Raw genomic sequence first — 24410 nt, 5'->3', positions numbered from 1 at the left:
ATCCTCCTGCCTCAGACTCAAGTGCTGGGATTATAGGTGTGGTGCAAGCCAGTGACTAGAACAGAGGCCAAGAAGAGTTCTGCCCTCAAGACACTGTCTTATTTTCAAGACAACACTTTATTCCCATGGATGAAGAAATTTGCACACGTGTTTGCTCACTAATGGTGCTGAAAGGGAAAAAAATCTTGAAAATGCAATTCTATTTGGTAGTGAATGAAACAAAACTACTTAAGAAAATACAGGGCAGGTGAGTTTTTGTGCTGGACAATGTGAGCACAACATTCTCTCACCTGTGATAGCTTTTCTGTTTCAGAGAGGCCCCTTGGTTGGTTGTCCACAAGCTCTATGCCTAGGGCCAGTTCAGCGTGCCAGGAGCCAGGAGCAGACAGCCCGGCACTGGGCAGTGCTGTGGTGGATAATCAGTGTACAGAAGCATGTCAAAGGCTCCAAGAAGCCCAACTGCAGGGAGACTTAATTAGGAGGGTATAAATTTAAATTCAGGAGTTACCAAACTTATTTGAAGATGGGACATTACTTTTTCCAGCACACTTATGAAGAGGTTTTAAAAAGCCATTGTTCTTTCAGCAAGCTATTACAAAGCTCAACCAGTTTGGGTAACTGATGACAGTAACATAAACTGGAAAATATTCTTGGTAACAACTATCCCAAGTAGTGTCTTAAAAGGCCCTTAGTATACCTGATTATATTAAAAGGTAAGGATATTTAGATGTTAAGAATTAACCTCACTGCATTCAGTTCTACAAAGAATGAACACAGTTAGAAACAGACCAATGAACATTTGCAATACATTATGTATTTTCCTTTCCTAATCTTCAAAATGTGCTGTCACAGCACTGGCTCATTTTGCGTGAGGAGACAAAAGGCAGGACACACCATCACCATGTGCATCCTTGGGAACTAATCTCCAGTCCGCATGCCAGTGAAGGCAGTAAGCTCAGAGGTTTCAAATGAATGCGTAACATCTTTTGGAAGCAGATAATCAAGAGAAATCTACACCTATATTAAGAGTGTAACCTGCAAACCTTCTTTTAAAAAGATTGAGAAGTCTGGGGGCCCATCTATAAGATGGTGAGCGTGACCTTAATTGGATTTCATAAGGCAGGGTGTGGAGTCCTGGAAGTCTGGTAAGTCCCCAATGTGCCCAAGAACATTTCAAAAGTAATTCAAAATTGCCAGAGATTCCAAGCAATTCTTACTAGTGAATATAAACACCTTCAGGAGTCATAAGTGCTGCAAACTATTAATTTATGAAAATAATAAAACATTTATCAATATGAAAAAGATCAAGATTCACTCTCATCAATGTCCTTATCTGGATCCTGCTCAGCAGCCTCCTTTTCCTGCTGCTGTTTCTTCCAAAGCTTGGCCATGGCCAGCAGCTTAAGGTTGGGCTGGTTGGCAGCGTCCTCGGGAAAGATGTAGTCATAGTATTCTTCCCAGCCTGCGTCGGACTGCAGAGACAAAACAAAGTAAGCAAACACTCAGGTTTCACAGTTATGACGCAAACTGTCTTCCTTTTTTAAAAACAACACAGAAGCTTCCTACAGAAGCAGCAACAGCTGGGCCTGGGAGCCCGGCAGTGCATGAGCAGTGGCTGTCACTGAAGGGAACTGAAAACTGGTGGAAGCAAAGCATGGCTTCTCCACAGTCAACAAGCCAGCGCCTCCAACACCATCTTGCAGTCTTGTACTTAAGGGTTAAAGTTTTACGTTTTATGAAGCATTTATCCAGGAGCAGAGCCTGAAATCTGCATCACGGCCTAAAGCTCCTGCCCTCACACCCTCACCTCCAGACGCTTACCCGTGTCCTCCCCATACTCCTCTAGTGGCCCTGCCCTGCCCTTCCTGCCTGGCATTCACCAACGGCCTGTACGGGATTTCTTCCAGTCCCAGCCCCTCACGTTCCCTGAGCTGCCAGCAGTGGCAGGCCATGCTGTCTCTGTGTGAAAGCCTGTGACAATTGCCACCACCCTCCCCCCATCACCTACAGGGCCACCTTCGAGTGTTGGCTCCTTGCTGAACGTGGAGCCTAGTTCCTGCTGAAGACTTCCTGCTAGTGCTGTAGAAGCAGGTATCAACTGCATGGACCTCCCTACTCACGCATCACCAAGAAGCCTGTGGCAACTCTTCCTGTCCATCCAGGCTATGTCCTCCTACTCCTGGCTATTTGTATCCTGAGGCCACAGGCAGGAACCATTGAAAAGCGCAGGTATCAAAGTCAGAAGCATTGGACTCTGGGACTGGGCTCTTACCCCGTCGTCAGTCTGGACCTTTCTTCTCTTCTTGACTTTCTCCGGCATGAGTTTGTCCACTCTCTCCTTATCTGATGCGGTTCCAAATTCATCTTCAAAGCTTCGCCACGATTCCAGCAGCATAAGCCTCTCTTCCTTTTCCTCACAGTTCCGCATGGTTTTGTTTGCTTCCTCATAGATTTGCCTGCATTTGGCAACACTTTCTTCTCTCCCCGAGGACAATTCAAATTGAGCAAAACTGATCCAAACCTTAAAAAAATTATTGTGGAGCCAAGTTAACCACAATGATATAACAATAGTAATAATTTCTAGTTAATGACACCCAAACAGGACATGTTCGTTTCTAGGGTTCCACACTAGACAGTGCTTCATTACGGGGTACCAGGCTCAAGATCCTCCAAACAGCTCATCTTCTCCCTCTTGGAATATCTAAGACAGTCACACACAGTATACGCATGACCCAGGATAAGCTTAACATTCTAAGGTCCTCCAAGACTCACTAGTTCTCTTCAAAAGCAAGAAAATTTAGGAATACAGTATTTTTCTTTCAGTATTGTTGACTGAAGCAAAATCAAAGACCATCTACAAAGGACAGGATACCTTGACATGTTGCGTCCGTTGAAGCAGCTGCCGGTAAAGATTTCGTGTTCTTTCAGTTTCTTCCTGCTCGATCTCAAAATCAATATATGACTTCCAAAGAACCTAAAAAGATAGTAAGTCAGCCTGCCAAACCAGGAGGAGGCTTTTACAGTTTTTCAAAATGTTCAACTCATAAGAGGCTGAGATATTTGAGTCTCCCAGATACTTTCATGATCATCCACAGTTAAAATTCTAAGGAAAATTAGGCTTAGGGTAGTCAGTGTATATGTTCTTACCTTCATGGAAAATCCTCTATTATTTGAGTTCAACTCAATCAATACTGAACAGCGGCCGACCTCTTAGGTACCGTCTGTTGGGGCCCAAGACTGAGTAAGCTGTGGCGTGGACATCTGGAAGTGGGCTGTCTGAAGCACCCTGAGGCAACAGCTGTGGCCAGCAGTACACAAAGGGCTGGCCTGCTGTGGTTGGGGGGCTGAGCTGTTCAATGCCAGGGCACACTGGGTACAACACCGGAAGGCTGTGTGGGTTCTGGCTGCCTGTGCCACTCAGAGGCCCTAGTGGCAGTTTGGCGCCACCATGTGGTTGGTGCTAAACCACTGCTGGGCTGGGAATCCAGGACACTGCAACAGTAATCCACAAACAGCTGGGCTTAGCTGGAGCCTCTTGTGGGCCCAATCCAGGAAAACTGACTGAGGAAGTCTGTGCACTGCTCACCCCGTGCCCTGGTCTCTTCAGGTGAGCTTGCTGTGCCTGGGCCTCTTTCCCCTCCCTTTAGTCTTTCCAAGGAAGGAGAGAGCTAGTCATCTTCTCCATTATATTTCAATTCATCCTGGCTGCCTACCTTCCTACACTGCAAACAGAAACCTCCATTCTATCAGAAGTGACTGTAGATTAGTTGAATATTTTTGCACCTGAAATGTACATTTAGATGGCCATGTATGGGCAGGGGAGATGGCTCAGCAGCATAAGTGCCTGCCTGGAAAGCATAAAGTCCTGAGTTTGACAACCAGTAACAGAAAGAAAAGAAAAAAATAAAAAAAGAATAGATGGCCATCTACAAGACCACAAGAGAATTGGCCAAAGCAAAATGAGGTTCCACCAAGGCCCTCACCTCTGGCATGTCTAGGCGTGGCTGGCTGATGGCCAATTCATAGATGGCCCGTGCTCTGTCAATGTCGCCAAGGATTGTCTCCAGTTCTGCAAATTTAATCCAGGAGGTACAATTTTCAGGTCCAAATTCCAGGAACTTTTCATAAAGCTTCCGGCATCTGTCAAATTCTCGAAGTTGCAACTCCAATTCTATGTAACCTTTAAATAACTTGTTCTTTGGACATTTGCCTATGGCTGTTCCCTGGAAAATAAAATAGCCAGGCCACTATGATGTCTTAGTGGGGTCACTGGGCACAGGCACTGTCACTGTCTATGTCCTAGGCAGGCTGCCTACTATGGAGGACGTGACCTACAGGGCATCATGGCAGACCACTGAGTCACCTGGGTCATCCACTACACTGTGGGTCTGGACAGAGGACCCCAGTTAACCTCTTTCACTCACGCAGCCAATAAGAATGCCCAGGCTCAACGGTGCGTAGCCAGTGGGAGGCAATGCTCTCCATTTATTTAAAGTTGCTTAAACTCAGAATCCCTAGGAAACATACATTACATGTATGGAAAACACCTTTTAAATAAAAAGGTAACAGAAAAACAGACTTCCTGCCTGAGTCCAGGCTGAGAGTGGGTTTTGTGAAGAACATTTTTTTTTTTTTTTTTGCGGAACTGGGTATTGAACTCAGATCCTTGCGCTTGCCAGGGAAGCACTTATTCCACTGAGCCATCTCCCCGGCCCCAAGAACACTGTATTGAAACAGTATTAGACCTCATTCACAGATGGTGTAAAATTAGCAATAGAAGGCATATCTCATACACCACCATTTTTGTACAGGACCAGATTAGTCTGAGGACAGACCTTGTAAGAGCTATAGACATTTCTAGGGCTGAGAGAGAATATTTACTTGCCCTGGATGACTAAAATGATCCGGGCATTGCTACAAGTGTCTCTGCAAGGGCTGCTTGCTTTCTAACATGTCCCTGGCTATAAAAACATAGTGTCTGGCTTTGTTTTTCCTTTTGTCTTTTTGAGACAGGATTTCACTATGCAGTTCAGGCTGCCTCAAGCTCACTCTGTAGCCCAGGCTAGCCTGGAAGTTGCAGCCATCCTCCTGGCTCAGCCTCCCGAGTGCTGGGATTACAGGGGTGCATACCATGCCTGGCTGTCTGTTGTTTTTTAAAGCAGGAATTACAAATCTGTAAGCACTAGGATTCTAGTTTCCTTCTCATAGAATTTTATGAAGCATCTTGACCTTTACTTACCAAAGCTCGTCTGGCAAATGGTAAATTTTTCTGTCTTATTTCAAACTGTGCATAATATAACCACATTTTGGCAAATGTAAACTAGAAAACAAAACAGAAACTGATGTTACAGTATGTTATGATGTATCAGCCTGTTTAGACTGGCCCTGTTTTATGCCTCTATGCCAGGAAGGGAGTTTAAGGATACTTCTAGAGCAGGAACATGCTTTCCTTTCTCATGCTGGGAAACATGGTAGCACTGACCTCTCAGCCGCCCCGGAAAGGGTGCCCGTTGGCACTCTGCTACCTGCAACCCCACCCTGTGTTTCCACCCACACTGCGCTGTCTTCTTTCTCCTGCTCTGGGCATTCAGTTTTCCCCACTTCCTCTGACTTTCTGCAGGATTAGCAGTTACCTGCTATTTTAATAGGTACAGAATACATCTCACTTTTAATTTGTGTTTTCCATGGTGCCAAGCGCAGGGAAATAGTCAATAAATACTTTCACTCACAAGCATCCAGAAGATTTTGGCTGGGTTAAGACAACACTTTCAAGCATGCATACCTTTTTGTGTGGAACTAATTCCAGAGTGGCCCGGTAGACTTGTCTTGTCCTTTCAGGATCCTGTATCAGGATAAGAAAATTTCACAAAATACTGAAGTCTGCTGATAGTACTAATTCTATTAATTTTATGCAGTTGTCTTGTTTGTTTTTGGTCTTTTTGATTTTACCATATTTTTTTGGTTGAATTGTTTTTTAGGGAAGGTTTATGTTTTGTTTTTGGTGCCAAGGACCGAACCCAGTGCTTCCAGCTTGCTAGGCAAGCATTCTACCACTGAGCCAAATCCCCAGCCCCTCTATTAATTTTATGAATGCCAGTAAAAATGTATACTCCCAACACTGAATATTTGCTCAAGCTGCTGTTGGCAAACACAGACTCCATGTATAATCACAAATGTGAACACCTTGGCCATCAAACTCTGCTTTAAGAATCACCCACAATAAAGCCATTAAACTGAGTGTTTCTTCACAGAAAGGCCTTCTGCCTGATGGAAAGAAACAGACATTTTATAGCCTGATACCAAGAGGAAAAGGTTCATTAATCTTTACCTATTAGCCAATTTCTGAAAATGTAACTTAATTTTTTACTGAAAGCAAAAATAAGGATTCTACCTATGGTCCTTACTTATGAGAATACTCAGGAAACTACATAAGTAAGGAAGGTTTGGTTTATTTCAAATTCCAGATGGCATCTTGTGCCTAAAGGCTTAAACAACAAAGTAGGGCTGGGGAGATAGCTTGGCGGTCTAAGCGCCTGCCCAGCAAGTGCAAGGACTCGGGTTCAATCCCTGCTACTTCATGCCCCAAAACTGGGTGTGATGGTGCATGCCTATAATCCCAGTGCTAGGGAGGTTGAGACAGGAAGATCACTATGAGTTTGAGCTGTGCAGTGAGACCCTGTACCAAATAAATAGATAAATAAATACACACAAAACCCCCAAATAAACCAACCCCCCCATCTTTACCCAGAATAGGCACACAGTCTACAGTGTCAGAAAGAGACCTGTATGGGTTTACAGTCAGTGTAAACCCCTTGCTTTCCAAGGACTGTAACTGAACAGGAGGGGGGCTGAGGCCAGGGCAGCAGCATCTCACCTTTGCCTCCAGTTCCTCATACAGTGCGTAGTTGATCCACAGGTAGATGTAGCGCTTCCAGTGCCGCTTCTCTGGGATGGGTGGGACATTGGCTATTGCTCTCTCGTACACTTCACGCACGGTCTCAGCTTCAGCATCACTTTCTACCAGGCGCAAGTAATCGAACCATGCATCATAATTGTGTGGATTAGCCTGGAGACAAGCAGCTCATCAGTGAAATGAAACCAAGAGCTCTACTGCTAGCTATGTGAGCTCAAAGGAGGACCAGAGTCTCTTTCTAGTTCGTAATTTGTTCCCTAGATTATACCCAGTGTCTCAGTTTAAAACACCACCCCTGAGACTGTCTAAACAGGAAAGAAAAACACAGGGAGCAGGTCAGTGGCTGGGAGCAAAGCCCCATCCTAGAGTCCTAACTCCCAAGATGATCACTTAGTAATGAGACACTTACTTAGTGTGTTTGTCTACATAAAGACAACATTGTGTTTGTAATATGACAGTGGAATTATACCATGCCCACAACTGTGAACCCTGCTTTTCCACTGAAAGTGACTTCTCTGGAGCATACTTCGTTCACTTATCACCTAAGCTAGCCCCAGTCTCAGTCCTGCGATTGGAGGTACCTAAGTTCATCTGGAAGGAACAGTGTTTTATTTCAATACCACAGTTTTACCACTAGGAACAGGACCAGAGCCAGCAAGCATCTTGCGTTCTGCAGTTAAGCCTGAGCTTTGGGATCAACCGTGACGACTCCACTCCACCATCTTCCAGAAGTGAGCTCAGGTCTACAATGCGTTTGCTTGCGCTCCATGGTATGAAAGCGAACACAGTGACTGGCAGAGCCCGTCCAAGCAGGGCCCATGTACCTTCTCCAGCACCGTCGCGTAGCAGCTGCCCATCCACCAGACACCGCCAGAGGAGCCTCACTCACAGCGCTGACTGCCATTCTGCCGCCCTCACCACCAGCCCCTTTCCTTCCCTCCCCTCCCCTCGCACCCACCTTCACTTCCTCTTCATACTGGAATCTCCGCTTGCTCACGATGATATCTTCAATGCCCCTCCTGTCGCCAAACTTCTTCTCAAAGATGGTATAGTTTTTAAAGAGTTCTTGGGCCTCGTGTTTCGGGATTCTATCTAGGGCATACTTGTAGATGACACGTACCCTTTCGAACTGAAAACAGATGTCACAGTTAGTGGCCATGACACGGTACGCTCTTTCTGCTCACCGCCTGCAGAATGACCATGCTGTCACCTGACAGAACTTCTAAGCCAGAGGCTAGGCGGCGAGATGAGACTTCCCCCAACTGCCTGAAGGTGCTTCTGTCAGGAAGGGCTGCACTGGCCCCAGCTCCATGAGCCGAGCGATGCTGACTGCTGAGCGCTGCCAGCTGGAAGTTTGGGACAAAGCTCTTAATAGGACCCAGCTGATCTTCCTGCCCCCCTGGGGCACCCCAGTCTGAGCAGGCGACATCAGCTGTCACACACCAAGCCCACGGGTCCTCTCTGCTTATCTCCCTTCCCCCTTCGCTCCTGCAGCTCTTTAACATAGCCCTATCTTTCCTGAACCTGCCAATCTCACTCCATTCTTATTTTACAGAAAAATAAAATTTCATAAGTAAATAATAAGAGGGGCCGGGAGATGGCTCAGTAGCATAAGCGCTTGCCTGGCAAGCGCAAGGGCCTGAGTTCAATCCCCGGTTCCGCAAAAACAAACAAACAAACAAAAAAACAACAAAGTAAATAATAAGAGAATAACAAATTACTACATGATCACTATCTTCAAAGCAGTACAAGACATAAACTGAAACAATTCTGATACTAAAAAAGAAACACAACAAACTTTCTCTTCAAACAACTCAGATAGTCTAACTAGTACTATAAATGAAAGAAGTCAGCACATACATCGAAATCTTTCTATGCCAAATCATTTTAGTAGGCTCTCTTGATCTTGCCTGGCTCTGCTTTTGTCACCTCCCTGCAGAAATACTCCACCTCATGCAGGGGATCTCTGTAAAATCTCTCTCTGTGCACCCCGCGTCACCTTTTTTAAGTTCCCCTGAAGTGCAATCAAGGTTTTGAAGTACTTACTTCTTTCTGATTTTCTTCAAATTTAGCAAAGGCGACATACAAGTGTTCGTCCATATGTTCATCTCCAAAGAATTCCACTGCTCGCTCGTACACTTTTCGGGCATGAGCAAAGTAAGCGTGTTTCTCTTCAAAGCGGGCGTACTTGATCCAGTTCTTCACGTCGGGGTGCACGAGGACAAAGCGCTCGTAGATGGTGCGGGCCCGCTCCACCTCCTTGTACCTCAGCTCGAAGTTGATGTACGAGTGCCAGGCCTGTTCCTCGGGCTGCCACTCCATCCAGCGCTCGAACACCTGCCGGGCACCGGGCACATTGCCCAGCATCTCCTCCATGTATGTGTATTTGTACCTGGGACACAGCCACCCCAAAATTGGTCACAGGGACTTGGGGAAGTGCAATCTTTGGAATCTCTAGTTCTTTCTTTGTTAAATGGGAAGTAGAGGGAAGTTTTATCTTGCCTAAACTTAAATCAAAAATATTTTCTCATTTAAACATAACCCCCCAAAAAGGATGTACCATTGGGAAATAAAGGCATTTTTCTTAAAAATTTCACAGTTCAACAAGAAGTTTTTCTTTTCTTTTCTTTTTTATGGTACTGGGGATCGAGCTCAGGACCTTGTGCTTGTCAGGCAGGTGCTTCAGCTGCTGAGCTATCTTCCTGGCCCAATAAGAAGTTTCTTATACACATAGATTAGAAGGTTTTAGCTTTGATTACTTAATTATTGAACATTAGGATTATAACTTAATAGACTACGATACATTAAAAACCAGAGTATGTTTAAACAAAAAGTAGAACAATAAATATAAACAATGGTGCTGTGTACATAAAATATTTATTTGGTACAGGGTCCCACTGTGCTACTGGGACTTGTAGTGATCCTCCTGTCTCACCCTCCCCAGCACTGGGATTACAGGTGTGTGCTCAGGACAAGGCAGGCATGCCATGTGGTACCGGGGATCAAACCTGGGTCCTTACACTTGGCAGGCAGGTACTTAGACCCCCAAGCTATCGCCACAGCACCCTATGTGCATAAAATAGATCCACAGAAGTATGGAATTGCTCCAGTCTCCAAGGGCTGTGTAGAGCACATCCAGATGAGAAACTTACCAGAACTGGTTGACTCGCGGCAGAGTGGTGATGGCCCGGTCCCAGATGTTCCGGGCATGGTTGACTTGCCGGTTCTTCATTTCCATTTCTGCATACTTCAGCCAGAGCGTGATATTTCGATAGTCTACATCTAAAGCACGCTCGTATATGGATCGAGCCCTTGAAGAAGATTTGCAGGGCATGAGAAACAGTACATATGACATATGTAGCAGTTTCTTCACGCTATTTGCATCTCACTGAGTACCTACCACAAGCCTAGCTCTGGGGATAAAAGGTAAGCTAGAGGATATTCTCTGGAACCTTACAAAGCCCACTAGAATGACAGAAATGCATGTAACTATAATACGGTGTGACAAGCATGACCATCAGATCTGCACAGGAAGCAGAATAAAAGAAGCGATATCTGGAGGAACAGTCTCAGGTGTGAACCCGAGGGGGGTTGGGCTGGCCAGGAAGCCCGTGCTGGTGGGCAGGGTGCTGCTCCACAGCAGAGCTCTCAGTGTCCCAGCGGGAGGAACGATGGGTGCAGGGAGTGGCAGGCTCCCAGGCATAGCACAAGCAGAGGAGTGAGCATGAATCCAGACAGACGGACAGCAGGAAAGGCCAGATTGCGATTTTCATCTTGTTGACTGTTGGTGTTCAGCAGAGCACTTTCATTTTTAAAATCTCAGTAATACAAAAAGCCAATGAATACAGAAGCAACAGTCACAGAGTGCTGGCAAGACCCTCCTGCTGCTCCCCCAGACCTCCATCTTAGTGCTTCTGAGGCTCCTCGGAGAACCCTGGGGTTCCACGGCATGCAGGCTGACAGCCGCCACCAAAGGCACATGCTTTCACCTGTGCCTGAGCTTTTTCTACCTTTTCATCTGTTGTTATGTGAGATCTTTACACATTGAGTTACGCTTTCAGCAATAATTTCTTCTCTGCGTATGTGTTTACAACACCTATACATACAGAACTGTACTCTCAATAAATTTACCTCTGAATCTCCTTTAGACTTTCTTCCCATTGTGCGTACTTTATCCAGTTACTAATCACAGTCCTGTTCTTTCTTATATTATCTTCGAAAGTCTGGGAGAAACGGAAAAGGTCAAGTTAATGGAAAAAGAACTCAAATGACACCACCCTTTGTCTGTTGTGCACTTCCTGTTGATTCATTCTGCTTTTATTTAAGAAAAGCTACATCCAGGAATCCTTGAGGAAGAGCTACTCACTATGGGAGGTTACAGTTACGGGTGTCTTTTAAAGTCTTCCATGTAAGGAAACAAAAAGAAACAAAATTAGCAGAACGTTGCTATTTTCTCCTATTGCTTATGACAAAGGATACTTTAATATCTTCTTCAGAAGAAGATGTTTTTGAACAATACCTTTAAATCCTTTACTGCTTAGAATCATATACGTATCACAGTAGTCCCTCTCTATTTCTCAGCTCAACTTTTGCAGACTGATTCTTGGGTTTTCAAAAAATATTAATCTGAATTACTTATTGTGGATTTTCGCTATGTCGTGGGATTTTGCAGGACCATACAGTACATGTACATTGCTAAAACTGCGGAGGTTTACAAGTTTCGAAAATGGTTAGGAACATTAGAAGTGTTTTTAAAAGTGTGGGAAAGGCTTATAAGAGTGTGGAAAAGGTTTATAAAGTTTTAAATATATATATATATATATATATATATATATATGTATGCTAAAATAAATACAACGTCATTACTTCGCTGATTTTCACTTGTAGCGAAGGGGTCTGCAACATAACCTCTGTGGTAAGTGAGGGACCCCTGTACTTTGACAATAACAAGTGGACACAACAAGGATAGTGGTTTAAAATAATCCATATGTAAGAGGCTGAGTCAAACCCACAAGCTTCTCCTGGTTCTTTCTGGGTGGCAGCTCTTAAAGCCCAACAGAAGCAGCAGTGTAGCCCTGCCAGGTGGCCTGCACAACTTCCTTCCAAGTGTCACTGTTCAATCTGTTAAACTGCCACCTGTCTTAGTTCAGCACCAAAATCATGTCCCTGGCAGACTCAATTTCTTTTAAACTCACAGTATGTTTTATACCATTCAATGAGATACAATACCCGCAAGTTATATTATTCAAGTGGTTAGAGTAATGACCTCATCCTATGTTACAGACTCACACCAATTCAACAGATGGAAAGATGCCATGCGGACTGACCTTCCTTTTCCTTAGCTTATAATCATTTAATTCTTCTTCATCTGTGATCTTCTGCTGAGGTGGAGGCGGGAGAAGCTCAAGTTCTCTTTCTTTGGCTTCTCTTAAGAGTTGCTCAGCAGTTATTTGTACTTCAGCCGGTGCTTTGTTTTTCACCTTTTAAGAAAGAAGATATTTCTATTTTTGATAAAAGCTTTTCACACTGGGTTTACGAAGGATTAAAAAATAGGCTCACACTTTTAGGATGTTAATTTAAGTTTGATTACAGTATGTCCTTTTTGTACAACAGATTCACATTCCCTTATGAAGCTGATTAAAATTGTAATTTTCTATGTCATACACAGTACCTATTTATAAATTGTTAAAAGTTGCAAGAGAAAAAGGTTGCAGAAATAAAAAAAGAAAATTTCCCTTTTAGGTGAACATAATAATAAACTAAGTAAAACACCTTGCTTTATCAAGATATGAAGAGTTTCTTACCTATTCCAACCTCTATTTGCAGAATTCTTCAACTTATTTTAATGCTCCTAGTGGATGATTTGGTTGGGTTCTTCATAACATTTTAAGTTGACTCACTGACTGACTGATGACAGGGTTTCATTTTGAGGTGCAGGCTGGCCTCCAGCTCACTTTATTCCTCCTGTCTCAGACTCCTTAAGTATTGGGATTATTGGCATGTACCACCACAGCAGGTATTTTACACTTTTTTTGGGGGGCGGGGTACCAGGGATTGAACTAAGGACCTGTGCTTGCCAGGCAGGCATTTATGCCAATGAGCTATCTCTCCTTCACAGCAGGTATTTCAAATCAACCTAAACTTACTATGTTCCCATCATTACTTTAAGCTTCTTAAGGTCTCAGAGCTATGCTGTCCAGCACAGTGGCTACCAGTCATTTGGTGAGGCCAACCTGGGATGGACTGTAAGTGTAAAACACACACTGGCTTGTAAAACAGATATATATATCTCAAACTCTCATTAACCTATTATAGTGATACTGTGTTGAAATCATATTTTTGATAGACTAGGTTAAGTAAAATATATTACTAAAATTAAGCTCACCTGTTTTTGCTTTTTAAATCTGTCTGTGAGACAAGTTTAAATTATGTATGTGGCTGGCACACAATTTTCGTTGAACCAGTGGCGTCCAATAAAATTTTCTCGATTTGAAATTCCAAGTATGGTAGTGCAGGCCTGGAGTTCCAGCTACCAGGGAGCTCAAGAGGGATCGTAGAGCCTACAAGTCAGAGTCTCAGATTCTGACATTGTGAGACTGCATCTCAATCGAAAGTAGTTAAGAAACTGACTTATAAGAAATTACTTAATGTCGTGTGTAAAATAATGATAGCTCTAATGAGCATTAAGTTTTGAGGAAGTCATCTAAACAAGGTGCCTAAAGGTTAAGCATTAGGGAGCCCTAGCTGGAAAATGACAGACTGGAGGAAAAGTATCCGTAAAAGCTGGGGACAGACCCTCACATAGCTCTTGGTCAGCATCAGCCATCGACAAAACCATCAAAAAAACCCGCTGTTTAAGTAGCTCACATTAGGTCTACTCTAAAAGCTCCCACTATCCTCTGGGCTAACTTCCACCCAGCCTTCACTGTGCTGAAATGTGATGTCCTCGGCGAGGCTGAAGACCCCCGAGCCCAACGACACAGGCGAGGCTGCGAGTTCCTCGGGTGGTTCTAAAGCTCCTCAGAGCGTCCCCGCTCCCAATCCCCAGAGTCGCGCACGATCCCCGGTGATGACAGCACCGCAGGCGACACGATCCCGGCCGACCCTCCCTCTCGTCTTCCCCTCGGACAGCTAAGGGGGGCCTCCCGGAAAACCATTCTTCCGCCAGGGCCCCTTCCCCGCCGTTGCTTACCTTGGCCACCTTGGGAATTCGCTGCTTTCCGGCCGCGGTGGAGGCCGCCATGTCGGTGGAGCTGACTTCGGCAGATCGCCGCCCAAGCCCACTCCAGAAACCCGCTCGAAAGTCTTGCAGACCTCCGAATCTAAAAACAACCTGGGCCAGGAACCGGAAGCGGAACTTGTCGCTGTCCTATGACGTCACCCCGCGCCAAGATCTCGCTCGGTTTCCGTGGTAACGGGGCCGCGCGTCCTACCTTGCAGTGAGTGAGGCTTCCGGAGTCACAGAGAGGTGGGTCTGCGGCGCGTCTCCAGTCGCTTGACTGGACGGAAGGAACCGGGGCCCTGAGGACCCGAGGCTGGCTGCCCGGGAAAAGGAGGCGCGTTCGGGCTGGGTCCGGCGAGGCGCCTGGGGGCTGCGGTGGGCCGTGCGCTCCTCCTAGTCCGCCCCGCGCCGCTGGTTGCCGACGCTGGCACCCTAGTACGAATGCTGAGGCTCGAAATTTGAAATGAGGCAAGGCGTTTCTACATCTCAGCTATTGGCTGGAGAAGGCGTTCAGGGATAGAGTTCGCCTGGGGTGCGCGAGGCCGCACTACCAACATAAAACAAATCATTGCTGTGAGGAACAGTCAAGAGAATGAAGCAATGTAACCACTCAGCTCTGTGGAAAAGAAACTAAAGTTGCGATTGTGCCGTTATTGCCTAAGTTTTCTTAACCGCCAACGCTCTCAACTATAAAACAAAGATACTGATCTTAATACCCTTAAGGCTGAGGGCCGGCTAGATAGCTCAGCCGACTAAAGCGCCTGCTTAGCCAGGCGCAGGGACTGGGTGTTCGATCCCCGGCCCCAGAGGCGCGCTCGGACTGGGCGTGGTGGCACATGCTGTAATCCCAATGCTTGCGAGGCTGAAAAACAGGATCCCTACGGTCCGATTGAGATCCTTAGTAAATACATAAAAACAAACAAACTGAAATCTGTGTAAAATGCCCCGTAAATGTCAGCTGGTACACTACGTGGCCTGCCTTGAGAAACAAAATACGTTTGGTTAATGCAATTTGTAAAATACTTTTAAAACGAGGTGATGGTACAGAGATTTGCCGTGTACCTCCTACCCTGCTCCATACAAAGCATCCTCACTACTGACCGGCTACAAGAGATTGTCTTACATGTCTCAACCATATTTCGCATTTTTATATGCTTTTTTCTAAATAATTCGTTTATAAGTGTATTCATTGTTTTAAGTTCTGTGGTTAGTTTAAATATTAATAACCACATTTTCTATTTTAAAAGTTTCTATTCTCTTTTAGTAGTTATTCTCTCAATTTTTTATTTATTTTTTCTCTATTTCTAATAATTACTATAAACATACTTACTTTTTAGACTTGTTTAGAACCCATTGTTCTGGTAGCTAGACTCTCATGTGGTTGATGGACAAAGGTAGAGTGCCCTAGTTTAAACACATGCTTATTTATTTATTTATTTATTTAATTTTCCTTTTGTAGTACTGAGGATTGAACTCAGGAGCTTGTGCTTCTCAGGCAGGAACTTATGTGGCTGAGCTATCTCCCCGGCCATGTTTGTTTATTTTTGCAGAGTGTGGTAAAAATGGAGGCGGTGTTTCAAGTTTTGCAGTTGTAACATGAGTACCAAGCTTTCCTTCCTTCCTGGCATTTCATCCAGGATGAGGCAGAGACTGGCAGGAGTGGGGTTCACTGTAGTTGCTGGGCACAGGCCTTCAGGGCATGATCACACAGCATGCAGCAGTAATGGTTCACAGTGGTCCTCAGCCCTGGACCTTGGTGACTACCTGGGCTGCAGAAATACCTCCAAGGCCCCTCTATTGGTTTTCTCCTTGTTACAATGGGAAATTATTAAGAAATGAATACACTGATATTTTGACACCCTCCTGTCAGTTTTTGTGAGCGTGAGCAATATGGGGCTGTCCTGGGTGAGACTTGGGGTGCTGGTGCAACTTCTTTATAAACTTGCCAAGTTGGTGGCTGAGGCCCCTGGATGACTCCTAACTGTTCTCCTATCTCCCAGTATCCTGGCTGCATCATCTTATACCTTGGACCTGAAGGGTGAAGGTGTGTGGTTAAGAGCACTTGAGCTAAAGTTTAACCTGAAGCCCAAAGGACACTGAGGACAGGGACCATTTACCCACAGAGCATGCAGGGGGCAGGGACAGAGGGTGCTGGCAGGACACACCCAGGGTCCTACTTCTGAACCAACCTGTATGTTCTGAGGAAAGTCACCTCGCTGTTTGTGTCTTGGTTTCCTCCTCCAATAGAGTAAGGAGTTTAGTCCAGTGCTTTCTAGATCCTACAGTACTCAAGTTTTTTGGTTTATGGAAATAATGGCTAGATGAAAGTGTATGTTTTGTGAGAAAAACCATACCTTATAAATCCGTTTGTATTCAAAATTGGCAGAGATGAAATCTGTGGTGGAAGTTAAAGTGGTGGTGCTCTCTGGTGTGGGAGTTGCCATGAGCCAGCTCTGGGATGCAGTGAATGATTCATATTGTTCTCAAGCAATATGATGCTAGAGATAAATTCTCCTGGTTTTAAGCTCTCTGATTAGGGTACAGTAAGTCTGTTTTCCTTGGGGAAAAAGGAAAAGACATGCACGTGAGAGAGACAGAAACCATGTGTTGTCTTTGTACAACTTTTTTCCACTGTTGCTGCCGTTAGAGATTCTGCTCGGAAAAGAATGGGAAAGCACATCAGTGTTATACAGCTTTTCAAAGCCCTTCAATGGTTGTGCTAGTTTTTCCATCACTGTGACAACATACCTGAGACAATCAGCTTATCAGGAGGAAAAGTTCATTGTGGCTCACTGTTTTAATGGTTTGATCCAAGGCTGACTGGTGCTATTGCTCTGGGCTGTGTTGTCCCTGTATCTCCTGAAGGGAGTATATGATGGGGGAGGGAGGGGACTGGAAGCAGAGAGAGAGGAAAGGCCCAGGGTCCCAATATGCCCGCAGCGACAGTCCCCAGTGACTCAGCTTCCTTCCAGCATGCTTCTCTCCCTAAAGGTCCTGGCACCTCCCAGGAGCACTGTAGGCTGCTAACCAAGCACGTATGCTTTTAGGGGATGCTGCCAGCCATAGCAGCAGCCAGCAGGACCCTTCAGGAGGACTTCCTATGCTTGTGTGACCACAGAACTTTTTTGGTCTCCAAATATCATTCAAGACTGCTGTCCTCAGGACACCAGGTTGGGGGACTCTGTATGGGAGTTGGGCAGCAGCTCTCAGTATTTCCTGCACCTCCTGATTACATGCTGTAGGTGAAGTGAATGATTGAATATGCTGGACACTGAAGCAGTAAATAAATCCTTTCAGTGTTTTTCAATCCTGTCGTTAGAAAATTTTGAATCAGTGTTTTTGGAAACAAAGAATGTGGTTGTAGGGATTTCTAGACTGGTGAAATCTTTGAAGCTTTGTGTCCAGTGGAGAATCACTGCAGCAGCCTTGTTGGCAGTGGTCAACACAGACACTCCCAGGGGACAGTGTGTCACACTAGTACTTGTGTACCACGTTCTTTCTGACTGTTCAGAAACTGAGTTAATGTCTGGTTTTATGGGTTCTGTAACTGAACAACATGTATCTCTGACTAATGTGGACTCTTTTCTTCCCTCTTGTTTGGGGACAGGAGGCAAAAATGTCCATACTCACTTCTCCCAGAGGAAAGGTAGAAGTGGTTCACTGCCGAAGAACAGAATCGCAGGATATTTATTGTATCCAAAAACTCATTAGAAAATTTACCCAGAAGCTGTTTGGGAAGCTTAATATCATCTATCTTCTGTAAGTACTTAGCTAAGTAAGTTCAAGTATGTTTATCTGTGCTGTCATCCACTGGGAGGGCTCCGTACTCCTTGCTTGTGAGACTTAGTGAGAAAGTGGACCACCTGCTGCACACTGAAAACCTGTGACATGAAATATCTGGGGACAAGAGTCTCTACATCCTGTAACCATGGGCAGATTGCAAAAGCTTGTCCTCGGCTTTGGATTCAAAAAAGCTTGGATCAGCTTTCACTGGCTCCACTTACCAGTAGAGTCACTGGGAACAGGTTAGTAATGTTATTCACCAGATTTGGGGACTTTAGCATATGTTAGGCTCTGGGCTTTGCTAACATTATATGTCTTAGTGACTTTTCTAATTACTGAGACAAAATACTCGACACCCAAAGTTAAAGAATGAAAGGTTTATTTAGCTAACGGTTTATAGAGGTTTCAGCCCACATTTGACTGGTTCCAAGGCAGAATGGCATGTCAGAGGGGCATCACAGAGGAGAAATACTCTATGGCAGGCAAAAGGCACCAGAGCAGCAAAGTAACAGAGAAGCAGCAAGGAACAGCAGCAGCCCTCTTTCTGCCCCTTATCTTCTATCCAGGGTACACGCTCTTTGTGTAGACAAAGGCAGACAATATAAGAAAGCTATACTTACTGTGTATGAACATATAAACTATTGTAATATGCGACAGGAGGTAGCATGGAGGTGGACATGAGTCTTCCTGTAATCCAGACCTGGAACTATGCCAGTTCAGTCAGTGGACTAATTTATTAACAACACACCCGCAATTCTAGCACCGTGATCCCAGCATCACACACACGGGATCCAGCCAGCTCTGCTAAGCTCCACCTGTGACCACATGAGGCTTTGGGAAGGACATCCAGACACAGACACAGCACTATCTTACTCAAATACACAACCTAATATTGAACTTCTCAGAAAAGCAAGTCAAGTTCAAAGCTTATATGGAGAAGGACATTGGAAAGATCAGAGCAGAAATGAATGCATCAGAGACTAAGAAAACAACGTAAAGAATCAGTGAATAGAAGAGTTGATTCTTTAGCAGATTAAACAACATTAATAAATCCTTAGTCAACATTATTTTAAAAAAGGAAAGACTCAGATCCATGCTATTAGGGAGTATCACAAACCCTGACTTACATTTGTACTATAAAACTACAGATAAAAACAGCATGGAACAGATTAGAAGATACAAAAGTAACTCCAGACATACTTACCAAGCACCTTATCTTTGACAAAGGTACCAAACATTTTTATTGTATGAAAGATAGCCTCTTTGGTAAATGGTGCTGGAAAAACTATCTTTCCACATACTGAAGATTAGAACTAGATCCATGTCTTTTACAGGCACTAAACTAAAATTGAAATGGATCAGAAATCTAAATATTAAAATAGGAACACTAAACTTGCTGGAAGATAGAACAGGTAGAACTCTTGAAGACATCAGTATAAGTAAAAACTTTATGAATGAAACCCCAGTGACACAGGAACTATCACAAGGAATCACCAACTGGGATCTCATCTGATTAAAGAGCTTTTGCACAGCAAGAGAAACTACCAACAGAGAGAGGAGATAATCCATAGTGTGGGGAAAATTTTTTTCCATGTGTTCCTCAGACAAAGGACTAATATCTAGAATGTATGAAGAATTCAGAAACTCAGATGCCCCAAACTTAAAGGCCCAATCCAAAAAGGGGCATCTGTAATAAATAGATGCTTCTAGATGAACAAGTAGGAACAGCCAATACCTGTACGAAAAATGTTCAGCATCACTGGTCATTTGAGAGATGCAAATGAAAACAGTGTTGACATTCCATCTCCAGAAGGAGTGGCTGTTATCAAGGAATCAACCAGTCACAAATGCTGGCGGGTCTGTGAGGCAAAAGGAGCCCTTCTCTACTGTAGTGTAGAGTGGCGCAGTCACTGTGGTGATCAGTGTAGCAATTTCTAAAAAACTGAGACTAGAGTTCCCATTCTATCCAGCTATTCCCCTTCTTGATATCTTCCTGGAAGATGTAGAAGCACGATATCACAGCAATATGTGCACACCGATGTTTATAGCTGCACAGTTTATAATAGCCAAATCCTGCAGCCTGAGTTCCCATTAACCAGTGAGTGGATAAAAGAAGATGAATTTTTAATTCAGTGGAATATTACTTTGCCATAAAAGAGGATAAACTTGTGACATTTTTAGGTAAGTGGATGCATTTTGAGATCACAGTTTTAAGTGCAATAAAATTAGACACACATATTTAAATGCCATTTTTTTTTCTGGTGTGAGAAACCAAAAGTACAAAAATAAGGACTAAAATATAAATAGATATTTGGAAATGGGAAGAAAATGTTCAAATGATAAGGGCAAGGGAGTGGAAGGGGGAACAGGAAGAAGGGATAAGGAAAAAAGAATAGAAAAAATGCAAACAAGCTTTTATGACTGAGAAGAGGAAGGTCTGAAGGGAGGGGAAGAATATGGGAAAAAAGGAATCAAGATATATCATGTATTATGTACCATATGTATTGCTGTATGTTACTCTGCTTCTGTGTTTTTGCTTTTGTTTTTGTTTTTACTCTCAAATGAAATTGAATTTAAGAAAGTCATACCATGTATAGGTACAAATTCCCTAAGATGAATGTGATCATTATATATATATATATATCTAAATGTACCAATAAACTTTTAAAAAGACAAATGCAGAAAAATTTCAAGAACTTATTCTTCCTAGTATCTCTTAGGGGGCCAAGAATATAAGAAAAAACATAGAATGCTAAAGATGCCCATAAGAATCCTTAACAAACTCCATGCAAAATACTAAAATACTAGAAGAAATTTGTTTTTATTGTAACAAATGGTGAGGTGGTTTGTTGTCACAGCTTCTGTTAAACATTGAATTGAAGTTCCTAACTACTACATTATTAAAAAAAGTAAGATTCTTAATATGTTTTATGAAATAAAAGTTATATATAGTTCATTGTAATATAGAATATTTGAAGCCATATGTAAATAAATCATTAGAATTAATACCAAAGTTTAAAGTTGCTGGCTATTGAGCAATCATTGAGCAAAAACCAACTGCATATGTACATACAGTATAGCAATGGTTAGAAAGCTTTTTATGTTTATATTCATTCCAAAACATACACATGCCAGTGATACAACTGGTAATAATTCCAAGCCTATTATGAGGTAAATTAGCAATTACTAAAAGATATTAAGGAAGAATTAAATAAAACAAGAAGTAACCACATTTTGGATAGGAAGTGTTAATATCATAAAGTCAGTTCTCCTCAAAATCTTAAGATTATTTGTTGAACTTGGAAGTATGAGTCTAACCTTATGTGGGAAAGCAAAGACCAGAACAGCCTGAAAGAAGGAAAGTATGGTGGGATTTGCTCAACTAGAGGCTGGTAGGTGTCATCTTCAGGATGTGGAAATGGTCCCGGGATTGACAGAGACCACAGAGCAGGGCTGAGCTGCAGATACACCCGCATGGCTGTGGGAACCGGACAGAGACAAACTGAGCCAGGAGTACACTGGGACCGTGGATAGATAGAAAAGAACATAGGTTTACATACAAATTTCACGTCATACCAACTCCCCCAAAACTCATTTATGGGTGAACTTATGACTGAAACATAGAAAGGATCTCATGTGGGTGACAGAACCTTCCAGATTCAAGTTCATCCATGCAGGCTCCTCACTTGGCCCCTCAGCCCGGGTACACTCTTCACACCCCCTTTCAGCTCCTCCAACCCTCTTCCTCTCCTAGCATCTGGGTCCCAAATCTGATCCTCGTCCCACAGTAGCAGAGGCCTGAAGTGAGAGGCACAGGGTGGCACTGTCCCCTTGATCACTGTTCTTCACTCTCCTCCCTCAGCTGGCAAGGTGGCTCCTCTCATGGTGTTCAGAAGACAGAATAGGGGAGTAACCAGGGGATTCTTCCTGCAGACTTTTTCCCCCAAAAGCTTCCACAGGCCTGTGCTTTCAAGTGCTGCACAGCGGCACACTGATTACCCGAGGCCCCAGCGTTGGGGCAGACTTGCAGCACCTCCAGTCCACACGTGAAGCCAGTTTCTTGACATGGAAAGTGTGATTTTAGGTCATGTGAGATGGGTGTAGTGAAAAAAGAATTGTATGCCAAGTGAGATACTTAAAGCAGTTCTGAGGGGTGGGGAGATAGCTGAGCAGAATAAACCCCTTCCTGGCAAGCGCAAGGTCCTGAGTTCAATCCCTGGTACTGCCAAAAAAAAAAAAGAAAGAAAAAAAAAAAAAAAAAAAAGAAAAAGGAGTGCTGAGTTTAAACCTCAGAAATCTGAATGTGTTCAGAAGTAAAAGTAAAATTCCGTATTCATTTATTTCCTGGGGCATCCAGAAGGGCAGCAGCCCGGTCCATGTTGTCTTTGGTTTTACCTTGTCTCTGACTCCTGTCCCCTTGCCTGCCCAACTTCAGGTTCAAGCTTCTGTAGGTATTTCTAGAAGCCATAATTTCTTCTCTCCTTTATTGTTTTATTGAGTTGTTGCTCAGTCTCAAAGGTAAAGAAATGAATAAATCTAATCTCACCTAAAAATCTGTCTGTATTTTAGAGGTGAATATGGGCAGATAGGGCAAGGCAGATGTGCAGGGTAAGAGCAGGGAGAATTCTTTCTGTGGGGTGCAGATACCGGAGTGGCCATAAAGGGACAGAAAGGACAGAGCAGGCCTCCATGGTGTGCGATGGGTGGGTGGGCACTAAGGTCGCTTCCTTTCCCTCAACTAAGCAAACCAGAGACAGATACCGCCTCCCCAAGATTCCCTGAAGTACACTTAAATAAAATATTTCTTCTGTTCTCAAAACTTTCCTAAACCAACCAAACATGTAAGACTGCCCTAACGAAAAGAGTTCTGACTTCTATTGCTGGATGATATCTTAGAGCTCTAACATAATTTGTATGAAATATATACATATATGTATATGTATCTTAGATGTAATATACATATTACAGGTATTCCTTTGGTTTGTGTTTGAATTATTACAAAGAATATTTTAAAATCTAGCTTTTAAAAACACACCCTTCTCTACATTTTTCTTCTTCATTGCTTCCTTGCTTTTGCTTCCAGGATGGTTTTTTAAACCTGTCCTATGGAGAACATAATGGCTGAGAGGTAATAAGAAGTGGAAATTAGGACACAAAAGGACAATGCTACAAAAGTTACTTTTTGTTAGTCACTCTTTGAAGTGGAGCTTCCCTGGCTGGCTGCCCAGGCTGGCTCACCGTCCTCGCTCAGGCCTGCAGGATGGCTGTGCCCTGATTGTTCCAAAGAACCCAGCCACCAGCCCAGGCTCCCATCAGCGAAAGGAGGATTCCTGGGGCACATTGTCTCTGGCTTCCCTGAGCTAATGGTGGCTGCCCTGTCCCCAGTCGTTGTCTATCTCTGCCTTCCCACCACCACTGCACCCATCATAGCTGACAAAGTCAGGGTCTCAAAACTAAAGAAGCCTGGAGACACGGAACCCAAAATGTTGACAGTGGTGGTCATCCGTGGAACCAGACAGTACCAAATTTTTTTCAAATTATTCTCTTCCCTTCTTGTTTATAGTTTCTCATTTTTGTCTGCATGGACAATGGCTCTTTTTGCAATAAAAACACAAGAAAGCGCATGTAACTTCTGTTCTTCCTGCGGTCTTCCCCACAGCCCTCCTCCATTATCTGTGGTCTTGTCTACTTTAGTAAAGAAAGTAGGTCTTGCCATCTCTGGATTGGAATGAATGGTTGAACCTTTTTTTTCCCTCCAATTTAAAATATAGTAAATTTTGTTCAGCTGAGGAGGTGAAAACTGCTCTCTAGTGTATAATATATACAAATGGTCTGTGGTGTCCTAACCCAGGTGCTGGCTGTGAGCCATAGCTCCTGTTGTCTTGGTATGTCCTGAGACATGCTGGTGTAGGGCAGGACTCTCAGGACAGTTCTGTGGGTTTAGGAAGGCTGGCTTTGCACCTCGGGCTTGTTTAAAACCTCAGCACTGAGGAGACTTCAGAGTCTGTTTCTGCAGCTGTATCAGGTGACCCTCAGATGTTCTCAGATGTTCAAACTGCACATGATCAGCCCTGGGACATGGAGTTTGGAGAAATCAGTTGAGAATGCTAGAGATCCAGGGAGACTAGCTTTACTACTGTGCTTAGATGACCAGATCATCCCAGTTTGCCAGGAGTTTTTTTGTACTGTGGATCGAACTCAGGACCTTGCACTTGCCAGGCAGGCACTTACATAGCTAAACTATTGTCCTGGCCCTTGCCAAGAGTTTTGACAGTGTTAGCACACTGGAAATCTTATGTCCTAGGCACCTACTGGGTCCTGAGCAAAGGGGAACAGTTGGACATTCTCAACCGTACAAGTATCGGCCAACACTGTGGTATGGGTGATGTGGAGAGGGTAGGAAAACTGCAGTCAATGTTAGTCTCAAGGAAAGGTTACTTGTAACATAAATGTAACACCTTTTTAGTGAAATGTAGTTTTCAATATAAATTT

The 24410-nt window shown here is 43.8% G+C and overlaps 2 protein-coding genes across 4 annotated transcripts in view; one reads left to right on the top strand and one right to left on the bottom strand.

The window, feature by feature from the left end:
• Window positions 1-1256: 1256 nt before the first annotated feature.
• Window positions 1257-14256, bottom strand: Crnkl1 (crooked neck pre-mRNA splicing factor 1). Its single transcript, XM_004635589.3, has 13 exons — window positions 14106-14256; window positions 12241-12393; window positions 11045-11136; window positions 10066-10224; window positions 8960-9305; window positions 7872-8042; window positions 6875-7066; window positions 5783-5842; window positions 5240-5320; window positions 3984-4223; window positions 2873-2974; window positions 2273-2521; window positions 1257-1472 (listed from the first exon to the last, which is right to left on the bottom strand). The coding sequence occupies exons 1-13, from the start codon at window positions 14154-14156 to the stop codon at window positions 1305-1307; spliced, it is 2064 nt and encodes a 687-aa protein (XP_004635646.1). The 5' UTR covers window positions 14157-14256; the 3' UTR covers window positions 1257-1304.
• A 43-nt stretch (window positions 14257-14299) lies between these two features.
• Cfap61 (cilia and flagella associated protein 61) overlaps window positions 14300-24410 on the top strand; it is a 241515-nt gene continuing 231404 nt past the window's right edge. For 2 of the 3 annotated variants that reach the window (XM_023720073.1, XM_023720075.1), the window contains exons 1-2: window positions 14300-14381; window positions 17743-17894. In XM_023720073.1, the coding sequence (XP_023575841.1) occupies window positions 17752-17894 (143 nt within the window). In that variant the 5' untranslated portion in view covers window positions 14300-14381; window positions 17743-17751. Of the gene's footprint in view, window positions 14382-17186; window positions 17306-17742; window positions 17895-24410 lie in introns of those variants that run through there. The other variant, XM_023720074.1, reaches the window with a different exon arrangement.

This window comes from Octodon degus, unplaced genomic scaffold (genome assembly GCF_000260255.1).
Source record: "Octodon degus isolate 3935 unplaced genomic scaffold, OctDeg1.0 scaffold00073, whole genome shotgun sequence".
Taxonomy (NCBI): Eukaryota; Metazoa; Chordata; class Mammalia; order Rodentia; family Octodontidae; genus Octodon; species Octodon degus.
Note: the sequence above shows the minus strand (reverse complement) of the source record. Positions and strands in the feature narration are given on the sequence as shown.

Bases quoted from the DNA above. Each gene is read 5' to 3' on its own strand.
- Crnkl1 (XM_004635589.3), bottom strand. From the start codon at position 14,156: ATGGCGGCCTCCACCGCGGCCGGAAAGCAGCGAATTCCCAAGGTGGCC. The intron at 7,067-7,871 runs GTGGGTGCGAGG...GCTTGTCTCCAG, and splicing joins AGTATGAAGAGGAAGTGAAG to GCTAATCCACACAATTATGA. The intron at 4,224-5,239 runs GTAAGTAAAGGT...TTTATTTTCCAG, and splicing joins CATTTGCCAGACGAGCTTTG to GGAACAGCCATAGGCAAATG.